The 14,978-nt window shown below is 58.8% G+C and overlaps 2 protein-coding genes across 3 annotated transcripts in view; one reads left to right on the forward strand and one right to left on the reverse strand.

Annotated features, from left to right (window-relative positions):
- The window catches only part of IFT140 (intraflagellar transport 140), a 61,551-nt gene that overhangs the window by 13,097 nt on the left and 33,476 nt on the right, over window positions 1-14,978 (reverse strand). The gene's annotated exons all lie outside the window — the stretch shown is intronic.
- TMEM204 (transmembrane protein 204) overlaps window positions 312-14,978 on the forward strand; it is a 51,691-nt gene continuing 37,024 nt past the window's right edge. The window contains exons 1-3 of the mRNA XM_004596608.2: window positions 312-939; window positions 5,595-5,750; window positions 14,496-14,774. Of these exons, the coding sequence (XP_004596665.1) occupies window positions 660-939; window positions 5,595-5,750; window positions 14,496-14,740 (681 nt within the window). The 5' untranslated portion in view covers window positions 312-659 and the 3' untranslated portion in view covers window positions 14,741-14,774. The remainder of the gene's footprint in view (window positions 940-5,594; window positions 5,751-14,495; window positions 14,775-14,978) is intronic.

The raw sequence follows: 14,978 nt of genomic DNA on the forward strand, positions 1-14,978 counted from the left end.
CGGGGAGGCAGGCAGAGAGGCCTTCCCATCAGGAAGCATTTCCTGTCGCGTCTGCCGCCCAGCCTGCTTGCTGGCCGTGCAGCTGCCTACGCCCTCCAGCTCACCAAAAACAGCCTCAAAAACAACCATTTCCTCTTGCCGAGAGACGGGGAGACGCGAGCTCCCGCACATGTACACGCACTTCCCTGTGGCTGCACTCTACTTTCCAGGACCTGCCATTCTTGAGAGTGCTGGGAGGCTCTGGGACCGGGCCCAGGCAGCAGAGAGGCAGCGCCCCTCGCCCTGCAGCCCTGCGGCCCTGCAGCGGAGACCCCCACGGTCACTGCAGGGGAGAAGAGGTGCATCCCTGAGCCTTGGCCTCCCGGGAAGACGGCACAATCCCAACTCTGGATTCTCGCTGGTGCCTGCGTCCCCGCCCCGGGATGGGCTTTGCGGCCACAGGCCTGACCCTGCTCCAAGTGCAGGAGGGAGGCTAAGGCAGAGCTGTGAGGCGGGCTCCCTGGACGCAGCCCATGGGCCATCTGTCTGCCTGGCAGGGGCCCGCACGTGTCACCTCCAAGAATGAGCGGTGATGTCCTCTAGCCGCCCCTAGCAGCGTCTCTGTCCCGCCTGGCTGGACTTGGGGCTTTCTCTGCGCTAACGGACATCTCTGGGCGGCCATGGCCATCCACAAACTCGTCGCCACCGCCGTGCTGGTGGCCCTCGTCTCCCTCATCCTCAACAACGCGGCAGCCTTCACCCCCAACTGGGTGTACCAGACGCTGGAGGACGGGCGCAAGCGCAGCGTGGGGCTGTGGAAGTCCTGCTGGCTGGTGGACAGGGGCCGGGGAGGGCCGAGCCCTGGGGCCAGAGCCGGGCAGGTGGACACACGGGACTGTGAAGCCCTAGGCTGGGGCTCCGAGTCAGCAGGCTTCCAGGAGGCTCGTGGCACCGTCAAACGTAAGTTGGTTTTGAATTTCTGTTGCCTTCCGAGGGGCTCGGGTGTGCAGCAGACAGGAGATTGCTGGGGCCGGCAGGTGAGGGCAGAGGGTGCAGGCCTGGGCCCTGTGCACGTCTCTGTGGGAGGGGGAGAGCGCTGGGTCCCACGGCCACGGGGCTGCTTGGTGGCCTGGCCTCTGTATCGGACCTTCAAGGAATTAGTCATGTGGGCAGTTAAGCTGAAGGTTGGGTAAGGTAACCACAGCCAGAAAGATTCTTTCCCTTGCTTGAGAATAAACACTGAGGTCTGAAGACACATGGGTGAGTTCTGCCTTCCGTTGCACAGTGCTCAGGGTCCTTAGGGCTCCCAGAGGGGCCTAGGCAAGGATGGGGGGCCACTGGCCTGCATGGTGGGACCCTGACTTCAGCAGCTCCAGTGCAGGTCTGCATCTGCCAAAGCCAAGTGCCTGGGATGGCGCTCAGTCCACTGCCAAGTGCCCCAGGCTCTCCAGGGCAGCGCTGCTCAGGCTCAGGCGGTGGGTCTACACAAGGCTTCCAGAAATCCTCGAGGAACACTGAGTGCCACCATTAGCTATCCTGTGAACTGCCGTGGGCAGGGGACATTACCCCCATTTCATAGGCTTTTCCAAGGTCCCCAAGCAGACCGAGGTGCCCATGTCGCACCGCACAGCCCAGGCAGGCCAGGCTTCCTGTGCCCTCGGTGGACGGAGAACAGCAGCTGCTTTCACACAGACCAAAGCGTGAATGAGTCCACGATTTCTGCTCACACTTAGGGGTCTGGGGAAGCCAGAGGGACACGGATGCACCTGCTTGTGGGATTGCTGTGGGGCCGGCACCAACTTCACTGTCCCACCTCAGGAGGTGTGGCAAGCTGCCACTGGTCCTAGGACCCCCTAATGGCACCTAGGTATCTCTGATAACTGGAGGGCTTGGCACTGCCGGCCTTGTCCTGTCTCTTATGTTAGACCAGCCGTGGACAGGTGGTGCAGCCCACTGACAAGCCTGGTGACCTGGGGCCAGCAGAGCACGTGGGGCCCTGTCACTGTGGCTCTGAGGCAGCTGTGCAGACCTGGCCCCGTGCTGCGCCCTCTCGGCTGTCTGCACCTGCGGCTCCCTGCCCCCACACCATCTGGGAAGCACACAGGTAACTTCCCCTGCATGAAGACAGCACTGTTCCCCTGGATCTGGGCAGCAGACATCTGTTCAAGAAATGGCTCCTGATGAGACACTGCGACCCAGCTGCAGAGAGCCACCGGAGGCCAATGCGCAGCCTGGATTGCAGACAGGACTGCTGGTGGGCAAAGCCACACAGGTCAGCCTCGCCCAAGGGGGGCTGCACATGGCAAGCCAGGGACCCGGGGGCAGGGCTCTCCCCCACAAAGCTGTCTGAACCAGCCACATGCACGTACTCTCCTCTGGGCAGGCCTGCGGGCTTGCCATCCCACGCAGCCTGATACGTGGCCATGACCTGCCACCACCCCAGCTGTGAATGTGCATAAAATCTACTCACAAGCTCAGCAGTCAGAACTCACACAGGCCACCAGGCCCACCAGGCCCACCGGGGCCGCTCGGGGCCATCGGCCCCCCACGCCGAAGCCTCATTCCTTATAGAACCATGTGACACACACACACCAGGGCCACTCGGGGCAGTCAGGCCTCATTCCCTGTGGGACCATGTGACATACACACTGCCTTGTCTGTGGACAGGATACCCAGATGGCTCCCAGACACCCAAGTTCGGCCTGGCAGCCGTGACCTGGGCTGCTTGGCACCCCGCTCCTGTTCTCCAACATGTCCCATTCTTTGGGGTCTCCAGTTGGCCACAGAAATGCCTGAAGCAACTGCAGACGAAGCCCAGGGCCTTGCGGGGGCACAGGCTCGCCCCGGACGCCTTCAGGCACGCAGGCACTCAGCCTGCGTAGACGGTGGAGACCACACCAGCGGCCATGAGGGATCCGGCAAATCAGCTTCCTGCCCGCCACAATGATGCCACACAGGCCTTGCTCTTCATTCTGAGCGAGGAGCCAATGTTAGGGGCATTAGGCCTGGCCTCAGTAGCCTCACGGCCGTGCATGCGTATCTGGGACCCCTGAGGCCACGACCAAGGCTGGACGCGCTCAGCCTTTTGGCCGGTACTCTGTTCTTCAGCTGCACACTTATGCTCCAGGCTCCCAGGGGCCCCTCCACCGCCACGCCAGCCTCACCTTCGTGTTCCTTCAACAGACAGAGGGAAGACAGCTGGGACCACCACCTGGGCCTCCCACTGCGGGGGCAGCAGCCCAGGCACGTGTGTCATCTGCCTCCTCAAGTACATGTGAGCAAGACACTGGGCCATAAGTAGAGCAGTGACGACACCAGCCGGGCACTCCTCTGCAGGAAGTGTGCAGTGTTGTGACCGCTGGGCTGAGTGCCTCCCTGGAATGTAGTGGCATTGGCTCCCACGACCTCAAAGATTATGTTTCATGCTGGTTTTATGGCTGTTTTGGAGACTAAAGAACAGAAACTCTGCTGTCTGGCAGCAGTTCCTACCAGTGCTGCCTGTTTCATCCTGACAAAACAGAGTAGGAAAGGGGGCTGGTTCCTTGCTCAGAGACAGCACTGCTGGGGTCCCTGCTGAGAGAGAGAGTGAGGGAGGGAGAGAGAGAGAGAGAGAGAGAGAGAAACACTCTGGGGTCGCTGAGGCCCAACTCACTCCCTGGCCCTCATTTCACACTGTCACGACTGACAGGCCCTCCTGCCTGGTGCCGAGTCCTCCTGAGGGAGGCAGCAACGGGCAGTGTGCAGGGGCGCTCTGACCGACCATTGCCCAGGACTTCAAGAGGTGGCGGGGACTGAATGACAGAAGCAGCTCAAGACCCGACAGGCAGGGTAGCTGGTGTGACAGCGCAAGCTGGCTGGGTGCTGGTGCCCTGTGACCTGGAGGCCCACAGGGATAGGTGCTTGATTCCAGGTCCCTGCACCCATGCACCCTGAGGAGGCAGCAGGTCGCTCCAGGAGGGCTGGGCTGTTGCTACCACATGGGAGACCAGGTATTGTTCTGGGCTCCTGGCTTCAACCTGGCTCCACCCCGGCTACTGCAGGCACCTGGGGGAGTGGTCCGGTAGACGGGTACTCTCTCCTTCTGCCACTTTATGTGACAAAGGTGAGCTGGCCTGCAGGTCTGCAGGTGCCTGCACTACCCACCCAGCAGCACTGCCAGGGCCTGTGCCTAATTGCTTATGTCCTTCCTGTCTGTGGGCAGAGCCCTCCTTGCTGGCTCCGCTCACTCACTCAGATCTAACCAGCAAGGTACCACTGGCCTCCTCCTACAGTGGTCACCAAGGAAAACAGTACACTGGGCACCTCCGAGGGACTTCAGGGCTCTTGGAAGATTCTGTTGCTTCTCACTTAATTTTATGCTTCTTTAAAAATTTTTAAAATTTTTCATTTTTTTGAAAGGTAGAATGACAACAGTGGAGAGAGAGAGAGAGTGTAAGAGTTCTCCTATCCGATGGTCTACTTCCAAAACACCCACAGCAGCCAGCATTGGGCCAGAGCCACAGCCAGGAGCCTGGAAACTGTATCTGGTCTCTCACAGGGATGGCAGGACCCAACACTGGAGCAGGGAGCTGGCCAGGACCTGACCCAGGCACTGTGGTATGGGATGTGGGCACCCTTGATGCCCACGTTTCTGGTAGACATTCTCTGTGGCCAATTCTCAAACTCAGCCACTGACATCACTCCAACTTCTGCATAAATTTACATTTCAAGGAGAGTCGCTGTTTGCGACAAGTGATTCCATTTTGTGAATTGGTTTCTAAACTTTGCTCAGCCCAGCCCAGACACAGAACAGATGCTGAGGACGGTACGAGGCTGGTGCTTTCCGCGCAGAACTGCTGTCACAGGCCCGTCTGTCCCCTGTGGGCAGCTGGAGGCTGGGCTCCACCCAGAGAGAACAAGGATCCACCAGGGGAGAATATGGTTCTACCAGGGGCGTACAAGGCTCCCCTCGGCAGGCAGCCCAGCCCCGGGACCGCGCCGACACCTGTCTTCCGCATCCTCCTGGCTCTTGGTTCCAGGGCGTGGGTTGTCAATACAGGCTCTGGTCACAGGCAGAGGGTGGCACTGGGGCAGGAAGGGCCGAGAGTGAGCGGGACAGTCCTCGGGGCACTGCCTTCACTAGCCTGGGCATGGTGCGGCTGGCCCAGGTGAGTCCCTCATAGTCCCGTTCTGCGGGAGCAGGCAGGAGCAGTGACACTGCCTGGAAGACAGTGCTGCCAAGAGGGATGCCGCGGCGGGAGGCAGGACCCACCTCGCCTCAGGGCTGGGGCCTCTGGACTGTTCCATACTGAGGATGACAGTGCTGCCAAGAGGGATGCCGCGGCGGGAGGCAGGACCCACCTCCCCTCAGGGCTGGGGCCTCTGGACTGTTCCATACTGAGGATGACAAGTGCAGAGAGGCCAAGCAGCACGGACGTGGGCTATGGCGAGCCAAGTGGCAGGGGTAGCTCTAGGCAGCGCAGGGCTCCCGCCAGTGACCTCCAAAAGGATCCGCCTAGACGAGGCCGGACATATGCCCACTGCCTTTCTCAAGGCATAGCAGACACCAAGAGAGCGAGCACAGCCAGCCCCCCACTCACCACACTGACCCACCTCTCCTCTGCTCCCACCCACAGTGCAGTTCGACATGATGCGAGCCTGCAACCTGGTGGCTACGGCGGCGCTGGCTGCAGGCCAGCTCACATTCATCCTGGGGCTGGCGGGCCTGCCCCTGATGTCTCTGGAGTCCCAGTGCTGGGAGGAGGCCATGGCTGCTGCTTTCCAACTGGCAAGTAAGTAAGGCAGGCAGAAGCCACCCACACCCCCATCAGACACAAGACCCCGGGCCTTCTGCTGCCACCTGAAACGGCCTGAGGAAATACCTCTTGGTCTTTTGAGGGTGAGAGGACAGCTGCCCTGCCGGGACCCGGGGCTGGGCTGTCTCTGGGTATTCTCCCCACACCATACACTCATCCGCCCTGTGTTCTCCAAGGCTTTGGCTGTGGGAGAGCTCAGGGTCTCTGCCACTCAGCCATGAGGTCACAGGCAGAAGCTGACTCGGGGGACACTGCAGTCCAGCACAGGTGTGGCAAGCTCCTGGCCAGCCCCCTTACCTTCTCCCCTTAGAGCAGGAGGGCAGCCTTTCCCAGCGGCCAGTGTGCTGTCCCACAGAGGCAGGGCAGGAAGCCTGAGTGAATCACTGTAGGAATAATGCATGCGGGCCCTTATCGTCCATGAGATACACCGCTTCCAGAAATGCAGCTGCAAGGCCGTACCGGGCGTCCAGCTGCTAGAAGGAGCCTGCTGAGAAAGCAAGCTGGGCTCCGGGGAGCAACAACAACAGGCCAGCTGTGTGGCCCCGGGCAAGTCCCTGCTCTTGGTCGGGCCAGGGCTTGGGTGCAAGATGGTGGTGCCTGTCTCCTGAAAGCTCGGTCAACACTTACAAACTGCAGGTGGGCCATGGCCCGTCACATCACACCACTGACGTGCATGTGGGCAGGTCAGCCTGCATGATGGGGTGGGGCAACCGCTGCTTCAGCCTAGAGAACCAAGGTTCAGTTCTGCCTCCCTCCCGGGACCTGCTGGAGGGCACCCCAGCAACAGCACAGGTTCCCCCTCTGCTGACTTCGGGGCCACAACATAAAACAACGCTCTTCCCTGGTCTTACTCAACACCCATCTGTCCCAACTGACCTGCCGACCTGCCATCCCTCAAAGATAGAAATGGAAGATTTGGAAAATGTGATTGGAAAAGTTAAATAGGTTATTTCAGCATCATCAAAGAAACAAAAGTCATTACAAAAGAAACAAAAGTCACAGCTCTAGATGTTGAATCAATGCTGAACACGGCCCTGCCTGCAAGGCGATGGTGCAGCCTGACCGCCTAGCCAGGCCGTCAAAGATGACAGCTCACTTCCTGCACTCAAGCCTTTTTAAAACCGGTGGGTGTGGGAGGCACGGACCCGTTTCTCTCTGCCGATTACTTTTAGGCTGACCCAGCCTCTGGAAAGGTTGGGCCTGGCCCTCTTCAGCCAGTGGGACAGGTGGAGGCCAGCGCAGAAGCTGCAGGCAGGCGTGCAGGTGGGCGGAGTGCAGGCTGTCCCCCGCCTGCTCCCACCTGCCCCGCCCAGGGTCTGTTTGGGTCCAGAGGAAATGCAGCGGCCTGCTCCATTGACACACAGAACAGAGAGCCACTTTGCCTTTCTTCTGTCGCATGGCTAATTTTAGAGCTGGTTCTTTCCTGTGCCTGGGTCTGTTTTAGACAGCCAGGGGGAGACTGCAGGGCGCCGGGATGTCCTGTCACAGGACGAGGAAACGCCTGCTATTACCTGTTGTGCAAGCGGGCCTTGAGCCCCGTGCCCAGTGAGGTGGGGTGGCTGGCAGGGAGAAGGGGCCTAACGCGGAGGCAGGGAAGACGGGGGCGAGCAGCTAGCTCCCAGGACATGAAAGCCAGTGAAAAAAGCAAGGAACAGAAGGGACCCACCCTCCTTACCCTACAGGAGAGTCTGGGCCTTGCTAGCTTGTTCATACCACAGATGTTTCTAGGCACTGAAACTGACCTTGGTGCCAGCAGTGAGTGTAGAGGTTCCCTATGTTGTTCAGGTTGTGGTGGCTTTTGAGGGCTGGGGGGACCATGTGACCTAGGCTGCAGTGCCAGCTGCCACTGCAACAGGGGTTCCATCCTGCAGAATTTCTCAAGTCTCATTTTGAGTCCAAGCTGGCAACATTCCTCTCCAGCCCTGGTCCTGTGGCCTCAAGCGCAGCAGCACCTGTCAGGCACCAGAGGTGGGTGGCTGGCAGTTTACTGTACCCCAAGAAGCAGCTGAGCTCCCTCCCCTTGCTGTCAGCTCCGCTGCTCCTGTGGACAGGTGCCTGCATAGGCACAAGGTGGCAGAGCCTGCTCCGGTCTCTCCCTCCTGCGGCCCCTTCAGGCACAGCCCACACGCTAGACCCCATCCTGCTCCATGGGAGCCGTGGCTGCTGCAAGGACGCAGCCCTGTGCTCACCTGCCCCGCAGCGGCTGGAGGGCGCTGAGGAAGGGGCTGTGCGGAGTGTTGGGGCCAGCCGGTGAGGCTGCCCTCTTCGCACACCACAGCCACAGGTGCGGCTGCACTCTTGCCCTGTCCCCTCCCCATTGCATCCCTGGTTCCTTTGTGGTGTCCGGCATCTTGTTGATCTGTGTGGAAGGCAGACAAGGGAACAGGCCCCTGGATAGGGTCAGGCAAGTGCCTTACAGAAGCGAGCAGGGCTGTTCTTAAGTTTTCACACTGGCACCTGGCACTCGAAGGACACCAGGGGTCTCTTCACCCCAGAAGCACCCGGTGCTCAGCGTTTCCGGGAGTGCCCACATCACTCACTGTTCAAGGCCCTTGCTTGGTGCTGCCTGTGCCTGCCCAGACAACAGCTCTCTGGTGTTCCCACCCTGACTTCCCTGTGAAGCCCTGCTGAACCACCCTGGCAAGCGCAGAGGAGCACCTACATGGGGAGCGTGCCCTGGGCACTTCCATCCCCGCTCAGGCGCCAAACAGACCCTCTTGGCCAGGACTCTGCCAGGTTCCAGACACCCTGCACCTGCCCAGGCATTGTCACCTGCTGTCCAAAGCTAACTTGCCAAGTTTGCGGTGAGACACCATTTTCTGGCAGCTATACAGAGCTCTGTGCCCGGCAGTGCTGCCCACAGGAGTCCAGCTCAGGAACACCGGGTGTGTCCCTCAGCCGCTGCCTGCCGGCCGTGCGCTGCGCCTCACCCCAGCACAAGGGCTTTGCAGGCCCTGCAGGGGACAGGGGCCATGCTGCTTTCCTCTTTTTTTTTTTTTTTTTCCTTTAAAAACATCCTCTTCCATTCCCATTATCCTTGTAATTCTTACAGCCCATGCTTTGGAAAATGGTAGCATATAGTTCCCCAAACCCCAAGCAAATGACATTAGGGGCCTCAGAAACAGTGCCATGGGCTGCACCGACCCATCTCCCTGAGAGCCGGGGACACAGGAGGGGAGGTGGCTCACAGACATGGATGGCTTCGTTTCTGAGTGAGACACCTTTCTGGGAGCTCGTGTGTTTCCTTCGGGATGGTCTCCAAAAACAAGGCCTTTATGGACGTTAACTGCAGGCCGAGCCTGGTGCTACTCAGAACTCCACTTCTACCCAGTGGGAGAGCTTGTCCCATCTGCTTTCTGAATACTCACAGTTCAGCCAGCCTAGCCTGGCATGTGACAGCTCACAGTCACCTGAAACTGAGGGACAGAGGACACGGGCTCCAGGCTGCACTGTCTCTTGTCCTCCTGACTCGCAGCCCTGCAGGCTTTGGCACAGTGACATTAAGGGTGGAATTCACTATGGGTCTGACGGAAAGCCACTGGCAGCTTCCCCAGGCCTGTTTCCCTGGTGCACTCTGGGGGTGCAAAGCTGCAGCTCAGAGAAAACAATGATTTTATCAGCCCCACGTGGTCAGGAGGCTGAGTGACACTTGGAGAGCAGGCACCCCACGGGCTGGTGAAGGTTGTGGAGTTTCAGACTGGTACTAGCTGGGCTGGCACCTGTGTGCCAGGTAATGGTCTGCACCTGCCCCGTGCCTCCTGGCTTCCTTCCAATATATCCTCTTCCCATGTGGGGGCTTTGTGCTCCCATGGGAACAACGCTGCTTCCCACTGTCCGCTGAAACCTCTGCCTGCAGGGAGAACTGTGCCCATCACCACCATCCTGCTGCTCAGATGCGGAAAAACGCCCGGCCCTGAGAGCCTGTGGGAGGCAGCCAGGGCGGATCTGTGGCTCCAGCAACTGGCCTGCTGGTAGGTGGCAGGGGTCAGCCCCAGGGTCCTGCCACTGAGGCCGCCTGTGAATGTGAGTCTGACGGTCATTTGGAAAGGAAGGCCTTGTGACAGCAGCCGCAGCCCCAGGAAGCGGGCAGGAAGGAAACGCGAGAGGCCAGGGGCGCTGTGCCGGCGGCGCTGTAATTCACACGCCCGCAGGAAGAGACTGTTTGCTTTGGCAACCGAGCTTCACCAAGATGGAATCGATGCCCTGTGCAGCGGCCTGCGTGCTCAACTCTCTCCTGCAGGTTTGCTTCCTGACAAACCGCTCCGTGGCGCTGCAGAGCTGGGTCTGGGGACGGACCCTCAGGGTAAGGCAGTGGCAGAATGGAGAACTCCGAGCCCAGGGGAGAAGCATGCAGGAAGAGGCTGTTGCTGTCAAGACGGCATCCCTGGCACAGAGCAGCACTCTGCTGGCCGCCCACGCCAGGAGGCCATGGCCCTGCACTGCAGGTGCCCTGTTTCCCACGTCTGGAATCTCAGCCCACATCCACAGTCATCTGTACACTACTCCACAGCTCTGGGCAGGCCCCACTGGCACCACCTGGCGAGGCGCACATGGGAGCTTCCTGTGCCCACAAGCGCAGCTTCTGAAGGCTTTCCAAGCTGGAGCAGGGCTGATGCCCAAAGCTGCTTCCCCCAAGACTACCGACAGGCGGGTGGAATGGGCCTGCGCACTGCTGCTTTGCAAACAGCACCCCCTTCCTCCTGGCCCTGGCTCAGCTGCACCTGAGGACCGAGGACCACACCCTGGGGCTGCTGTGTAGCAACTTCTCATCCTTTTTCCTTTTGTTAAGGATTTATTTAAAGGCACAGAGTTCCTTCCCTTTCTGTAACTCTGCCTTTAGGGAAGGAGGGAGGAAAGTAGAGAGGGGGAGAGAAGGAGAGTGAGCGAGCATCTCCCATAACCTGCCTCACTTCCTACATGGCTGCAATGACCGGGACGGTCCAGGCCAAAGCCAGGCATCAAAACAAGAGCTTCACCTGGGTCTCCCACACGGGCCATCTTCTATTGCTTTCCCAGGCCCTCAGCAGGGAGCGGCTGGGACCTGAGCTGGTGCCCATGTGGTGCCAGCATCACAGGTAGTAGCTTTACCTTTGATGCCACAACCCTGGATCCTCTCGCCCCACGTGAGGAGGAGCTCTCAGAAGCCAGCACGGAGGCCCGGCGGCGTGGCCTAGCGGCTAAAGTCCTCGCCTTGAGAGCCCCGGGATCCCATATGGGCGCCGGTTCTAATCCCGGCAGCTCCACTTCCCATCCAGCTCCCTGCTTGTGGCCTGGGAAAGCAGTTGAGGACGGCCCAATGCATTGGGACACTGCACCCGCGTGGGAGACCCGGAAGAGGTTCCAGGTTCCCGGCATCGGATCGGCGCGCATCGGCCCGTTGCGGCTCACTTGGGGAGTGAATCATCGGACGGAAGATCTTCCTCTCTGTCTCTCCTCTGTATATATCTGGCTGTAATAAAATGAATAAATCTTTAAAAAAAAAAAATAAATAAATAAATAAAAAAAAAAAAAAAAAAAAAGAAGCCAGCATGGGCCCCTAACCCTGCATCTTTTCCATGGTAAGTTAAAGTGCTAAGTGGGATAAAATGACTAAGATAGCTCTCAATTTTCTTTTCTTTTTTTTTGGTATTTTTAAAAAACATTTATTTATTTTTATTGGAAAGGCAGATGCACAGAGAGGAGGAGAGACAGAGAGGAAGATCTTCCGTCCGATGATTCACTCCCCAAGTGAGCACAACGGCTGGAGCTGAGCCGGTCCGAAGCCAGGAGCCAGGAGCTCTTCCAGGTCTCCCACGCGGTTGCAGGGTCCCAAGGCTTTGGGCCGTCCTCGACTGCTTTCCCAGGCCACAAGCAGGGAGCTGGATGGGAAGTGGGACTGCCGGGATTAGAACCGGCACCCATATGGGATTCCGGTGCATTCAAGATGAGGACTTTAACTGCTATGCTATAGCGCCAGGCTACACTCGCTCTTTTCAAGGGCTTTATTGAGAGATACACATGCATCTCAGGAGCCAGTGGAACACACATGTCCTTCTGTGACGTCCTCAGAGGTGGCCACGCTCCCATGCCGGGGGTCACTTTCATGTCCTCTGTGCAGCTCTTCCTCCTCCCATGCCTTCCCCACCAGCAGCTGATGGAGCTGAGCCTGCGTTTGAAGCCATGTCTGGTGTGTTCCTCGTGACTTCCTCCTCCAGAGACTGGGGAGTCTCGGAGTCAGCCAGAGGACACAGGCTCACTGACGTGCTGGCCGCTGGCAGCTCATCTGCCAGGGATTCTGAGGTGCAGGGCTCACTCACTGTGAACAAGCAGCACCACACGGTGCTCTTCCCCTTCCTAATCTTGGGTGGTGTGGTGGGAGAGCAAGCCCACCTACTCTGAAAGGTCAGGGCCAGCTCTTCCAGTGTCCCCAAGCTCCAGGGACCTTCCTGCATTGTGTCAGACATCAGAGCCATGAAACAGGTGGACTCAGCTCAGAGATGCCCTGCAGACCACATGAAGCTGCTTCCTCTGCGTCTTCCATGGTGACAGAGGGCACTGTGGGACTGGCACCACACAACAGTATTTTATTTTTTAAGATGTTTTAAAAGGCAGAACGTTAGAGAAGGCAGAAAAAAACGAGAGAGAGAGAAAGGAAGAGAGGGATCTATCTTCCACTTGCTGGTTTATTCCCCAAATAGCTGCAACAGGCAGTCCTGGGCCAGGCCTAAAGCCGGGAGCCGGGAGCTCCACCCAGGTGTCCTGCTAGTGTGACAACTGGACCAAGCGCTTGGGCCATCTTCTGTTGCCTTCTTAGGTGCACTGGCAGGGAGCTGGATCAGAAGTGGAGCAGCCAGGACTTGAACCAGTGCCCGTAAGGGATGCCGGCATCATAGGCACTACAATGCTCATCTCATGTAATAGCCTCAACAATGTGTAAATGTGGAGCGCTGAGCAAAGAGAAGAGCTTTGGCCAGGGCAGGGTGTGGGAGCCTGTGCCTCACTGGGACAGCTAGCTGATCAAACTCAGCTACAGGGCCTGGTGTGATGGCTGCTGCTAAATCCTCGCCTTCCCAGTGCCGGGATCCTATATGGGTGCTAGTTCGTGTCCCAGACGCTCCAGTTCCCATCCAGCTCCTACTTATGATATGGGAAAGCACCAGAAGATGGACCAAAGCCTTGGGACCCTGCACCCATGTGGGAGACCCAGAAGAGGCTTCTGGCTCCTGGCTTTGGACTGGTTCAGTTCCAGCCACTGTGGTCACTTGGGGAGTGAACCAGCAGATGGCAGATCTTTCTGTCTCTCCTCTCTGTAAATTTCTCTTCCCAATAAAATAAAGAAAACTTTACTACAAAAAAAAAGCCCAGTTGCTGCCAGACATAAAAATTCCTTCCCATATACCCGGTTTCCAGTCCAGCCTGGCCTGCTGGCAACCCTGACTGCTCAGCCTCTGCCCCCAGGCCAGCTCTCCCGGCCTGCAGAGGGTGGGTCTCACTCCTCAATGGCATGAGCAGCACCCACCCACTCATGGGTCCTCCAGCTGCAGAAAATCACCCACCGCACGGGGCTCTGTCAGCAGGGGCGAAGCCAGCGTCCAATATTTCCACACACTGGAATTCCCTAGCGGGGCTCGCCAATGGGCACGAAGGCTCTGGGAGCTTTTCACACAGAGACTCAGAAAGGATTAACGTAGAGGCCAGCTGGCGTCACCCTTAGCACACGATGGACCAAGATGCACTCCTGGTCAGAGGGGACGCCTTGTCTGCAGAACAACCACAGCTTTGCTGCTCCAGGGCCACGCTTCCCTAGCAAAGTGGAGGCCCCCAGTGGGCAAGGATGGAGCAGTGCGGACACAAGTGTGGTGTCCATTCCATGTGCCTGCCAGGAGGGAGACAGGGTCGGGGCTCAGGCTGGCCAGAGCCTGTGGAGGGACGTGCTGGGAGGCACTCCCAAGTTCCACCTGCACCTACTGGCTGCAGTCTAGAATGGTAGGGCAGGGTCACCTGCAACAGTGGCTACTTGGAACATGTGCGGCGGCCTCAACTTTGGCATGGCCTCGGTCTGCCGGATGTGTGGACACCCCTCTTGCTCCTGGGGTCTGGGCTCCCAGCTGCCCTCAGTCCTGCCTCCTCAGCCACATCACAGAGCTCTGTTAGTCTGTGACATGTCCAGGGCACGGACACCCAATCTCCCTACTGCAACAACAGGTCAAATCAAGACAAAACTGTGCAAGTGGGCAGGCCTGCGGGAGCGACCGCTGACCATTGCAAACATGCCTTGTGGGTTGCACTACTCCCCTTGCCTCAGCTGCTTGGGTCCCAAACTCTGTCAAAAGAAGGGAAGAGTCCAGGATGGGGGTGAGACGACCCAGAACTAGAGCTCCCATCAAAAAAGATGCCAGATACCCAAAGAGACCCAGGCAAGGCCCGCAGCCCCTACTCACTCCCTTCCCCGCCCCTCCAGCTCCTGGCATCTTCAGTCTCGAAAGGAGATCACTATTTTCTTGGAAAGCAAAGCCAAAGCTCTAAGCAAGTCAGATGAACACAAACACGAATCAAGTCAGACAAAACCTGGGTTGTCTCTAAGCCAACTGCTGAGCTACAGGGGCTCAGCACCCGTCCAGGCACACGTCGGGAGGGAGCGGGACTGCCGCTCGGGTGGGCTGCAGCCAGAACCCCAGAACCCCGGCCTCCCCTCTGCCGGTGCTCAACGACGCTCCAGACACAACTTTGTTTTGTCTGCAGGTTTTGTCCTTGTCATCGGACTGGTGACCTTCTACAGAATTGGCCCGTACACCAACCTGGCCTGGTCTTGCTACCTGAACATTGGTGCCTGCCTTCTGGCCACCCTGGCAGCTGCCATGCTCATCTGGAACATTCTGCACCGGAGAGAGGACTGCATGGCACCCCGGGTTATCGTCATCAGCCGCTCCCTCACGGCGCGCTTCCGGCGCGGGCTGGACAACGATTACGTGGAGTCCCCATGCTGAGGATGGCACCTGCGCAGCGCCAGTGTGGGCCACTGTACGACACGTACACATTGACTAGGCTATGCAAGAGCATGCTACACGCCCCTGTATGCTACGGGCGCCAACCCACTTCTGACATAACCTTCCTCAGCCGGCGCAACACGGCTTCCCATCCACGCACATTCTGGGAGTGGAGCCTGGAAGCAGGCAGGTGGGGGGCAGTGTGGCCGCCCTGCTCTCTCCCTCAGTTTGGGGTGAA

This window comes from Ochotona princeps, chromosome 24 (genome assembly GCF_030435755.1).
Source record: "Ochotona princeps isolate mOchPri1 chromosome 24, mOchPri1.hap1, whole genome shotgun sequence".
NCBI classification, from domain to species: domain Eukaryota; kingdom Metazoa; phylum Chordata; class Mammalia; order Lagomorpha; family Ochotonidae; genus Ochotona; species Ochotona princeps.